Source organism: Colobus angolensis, unplaced genomic scaffold, assembly GCF_000951035.1.
Source record: "Colobus angolensis palliatus isolate OR3802 unplaced genomic scaffold, Cang.pa_1.0 Scaffold257, whole genome shotgun sequence".
Lineage (NCBI taxonomy): Eukaryota > Metazoa > Chordata > Mammalia > Primates > Cercopithecidae > Colobus > Colobus angolensis.
The window spans coordinates 1,204,345-1,207,938 of record NW_012115788.1 but is presented as its reverse complement, the minus strand read 5'-3'; the positions used below and the strand labels follow the sequence as shown (position 1 = coordinate 1,207,938).

The following is a 3,594-nucleotide window of genomic DNA, read 5'->3' as shown; positions in this document are numbered from 1 at the left end:
CTCACGCCTGTAATCCCAGCACTTTGGGAGGCTGAGGTGGGTGGATCACCCAAGGTCAGGAGTTCGAGCCCAGCCTGGTCAACATGGCGAAACCCTGTCTCTACTAAAAATACAAAAATTAGTGGGGCGTGGTGGTGCACACCTGTAATCCCAGCTACTCGGCCGGAGAATCGCTTGAGCCCAGGAGGCGGAGATGGCAGTTAGCCAAGATCATACCACTACACTCCAGCCTGGGCTACAGAGTGAGACTCTGTCTCAAAAAAAAAAAAAAGACAAGAAAAGAAAAGGTCATCCAACAATCTTGGCAATAGAAGTGATTACCTTTGACTCATAAACTCATTCACAAATGCATACACACAAACACAAACTCACACTCCCATTTTTAACACACAAAAGGAGTAATCATTTGTTAGTTCAGATATCCCCACAGTATTTGAGGCTATCTTGTAACATACCACATTCCTTTTGGTACCACACATTCGTGTGGTATCTTTCTTGATAATCAATTGCCAATGAAGTCTTGATATTCAATTGCAAATGAAGGAGTAAGAGAAAAACAAATAAATGAAGTCTACACAGTGGCAATGAGCCAGTGCCAACAATCAGCTCATGTACAATCAAAAGGATTCCATCTGGGGCAAGAAAAGGGACTAGGTTACCCATGAGATCTTTTTCAGCACTGGAATCCTATGTGCCTATTCAAAGGAGAAGCCTGAACTGTTGTTTCTTTCTCATACAGATGCTTTGGGAAAATCCCAGCCTTGTCATTCTTCTTGTAAAACCTGCAATGGATCTGCGACTCTGTGCACTTCATGTCCCAAAGGTTAGTGTGTTGTGTGACAGGAGATGGCAGCAGTCAAGCCAAGTCATTGAAACTCATGTGTAGCAGCATCTTTGTGTAAGCAGGTCTGTAACGCCTTGGTCTACTCCCATCACATGTTCCTATTACAGTGGCTACTTGGGAGACGCACAAGGACCCAAACATTGACCAGTAATAAAAACTGGTTTTCAAAGGACAATACAAAGAAGTGGTCGAGTGCAGTGGTTCACACCTGTAATCCCAACATTTTGAGAGGCTGAGGCGGGAGGATTGCTCGAGCCCAGGAGTTTGAGATCAGCCTGGGCAACATAGCAAGACCCCATCACTATAAAAAATTTTAAAAATAGCTGGGCATGGTGCATGTCCCTGTAGTTCCAGCTACTTGGGAGGCTGAAATGAAAGCATTGCTTGGTCTCAGGAGGTCAAGGCTGCAGTGAACCATGATCATGCCACTGCACTCCAGCCTGGGTAACAGAGCAAGACCCTATCTCAAAAAAAAAAAAAAAAAGAGTTTCTTGATCTAAAGGCATGATGAAGAGGGAGGGAGGAAGAAATAAGAGCAGCAACATAACAGCTTGATAATTTACCAATTGCTTCATCTATAAAAACAAAAATCACAAATAACATACCTTCCCTGAATTAGGGGAATATTTTACTTAAATGGTACACTGACATAAAGAATGTTTAAGTGGGCTGGGTATGATGGCTCATGCCTGTAATCCCAACACTTTGAGAGGCTGAAGTTGGAGGATCACTTGAGGCCAGGAGTTGGAGGCCAGGAGTTTGCCAACATGGCAAAACCCCACCTCTAATAAAAATACAAAAATTAGCCACATGTGTTGGCACATGCCTGTAATCCCAGGCTACTCAGGAGGCTGAGACATGAGATCACTTGAACCTGGGAGGCAGAGGTTGCAGTGTGCACTTCAACCTGGATGACAGAACAAGACGCTGCCTCAAAAAAAAAAAAAAAAAGAATGTTTACATGATCATTATAAAGTCCATGTTGGAATGTACAATGTTAATAGTGGAATATGATGCAAAAGCAGAAAAATTTACAATAGGCAAGCCACAATTATAATCATATAAAATATAAAAGGTTACACTCAAAAAACTGAAGCATTTTCTTGGAATTTTGGGTTTGAGAGTGATTTTGAAAATTGGTTTTCTTAATGAGTATCTGTTGTTCGATTAAAAAATAGATGGATCCTCTGTTAAAGGGAGAGTTGGGTGGAAGAGTTGTAACTCTGTGCCGAGCCTGTAATCCCAGCACTTTAGGAGGCTGAGGCAGGCAGATTACCTGAGGTCAGGAGTTCGAGTCCTGCCTGTCCAACATGGTGAAACCCCGTCTCTACTAAAAATACAAAAATTAACCAGGTGTGGTGGTGCACGCCTGTAGTCCCAGCCGCTGGGGAGGCTGAAGTAGGAAAATCGCTTGAACCCAGGGGGCAGAGTTTGCAGTGAGCCAAGGTGGCACCAGTGCACTCAAGCCTGGGAGACAGAGCAAGACTCCTTCTCAAAAAAAGAAAAAACAGTTGCAACTATGTTAGTGTCCTAACAAGATGAGATTTGGGGAAGCAGAGTATTAATAGATTCTATCAAGCTGTGCATGTACAGCTGCCTTATACCAGGAAGACATAGACAGGGTGTTAACAAGACTGATCAGCTGGGCAAAGGGAAGCCCTGTCATGACCTCTACCTAATATCTGTGGGAAAGAAAAGAAACAGGGCAAAAGCCTCTTGCTGTCAATTGCCTTCTAGAAATGTAACTCATCCTGGAGGACTTAGCATCACTAGTAAGTATTTTGGTAAGCCTGAAATAAGTGCCTGGATACTTTGGTATTTGGAAAGGTTAAAAAAGCCATGTCTCTGCATAGAAAAACACGTGATGACTATTCCTATCTTCCCTGGATTTCTAGGTGCATATCTTCTGGCTCAGGCCTGTGTTTCCTCCTGTCCCCAAGGCACATGGCCTTCCGTAGGGAGCAGGAGCTGCGAGAACTGTACGGAGGCCTGTGCCGTCTGCTCTGGAGCCGATGTTTGCAAAAAGTGCCAGATGCAGCTGGGCCACCCTCTCTTCCTCCATGAAGGCAGGTGCTACTCCAAGTGCCCGGAGTAAGTTTCCTTTTCAATTTTACTTCCTGCTTGTAATCACTCTCCTAAGGTACTTTGGGAGCAATTCCTTCTTGTTCACCAAAAAACTCTTCTCTGCCCTATGAGCGCCCGCATAAATGTCCTCTGTTGACTGACACGGCTATGGGCCGCAGCAGCCAAAACTTTCACGAGGCCAGATGCCCACTTCTCCTTTGTGACTATTTTATGTGTATAGTTTTACTTTTATGAAAAATATGTTCAGGGGCTGGGCATGGTGGCTCACACTTGTAATCACAGCACTTCGGGAGGCCAAGGCAGAAGGATCGCTAGGAGTTTGAAACCAGCCTAGGCAACATAGCAAGACTCTGTCTACAAAAAATTTAAAAAATTAGCCAGTGGGGGCCGGGCGCAGTGGCTCACGCATGTAATCCCAGCACTTTGGGAGGGTGAGGCGGGTGGATCATGAGGTCAGAAGATCGACATCATCCTGGCTAACACTATGAAACCCCGTCTCTACTAAAAATACAAAAAATTAGCTGGGCATGGTGGCGGGGGCCTGTAGTCCCAGGTACTCGGGAGGCTGAGGCAGGAGAATGGCATTAACCCGGGAGGTGGAGTTTGCAGTGAGCCGAGATAGTGCCACTGCATTCCAGCCTGGGCAACAGAGCAAGACTCCGTCT

The 3,594-nt window shown here is 45.1% G+C and overlaps 1 protein-coding gene across 1 annotated transcript in view; it reads left to right on the top strand.

Moving 5' to 3' along the window:
- PCSK5 (proprotein convertase subtilisin/kexin type 5) overlaps positions 1 to 3,594 on the top strand; it is a gene marked incomplete at its 5' end in the record, with an annotated part of 476,836 nt that overhangs the window by 426,847 nt on the left and 46,395 nt on the right. Inside the window, 2 exons of the mRNA XM_011947042.1 lie at positions 740 to 823; positions 2,740 to 2,935. Coding sequence (XP_011802432.1) covers positions 740 to 823; positions 2,740 to 2,935 — 280 coding nt within the window. The remainder of the gene's footprint in view (positions 1 to 739; positions 824 to 2,739; positions 2,936 to 3,594) is intronic.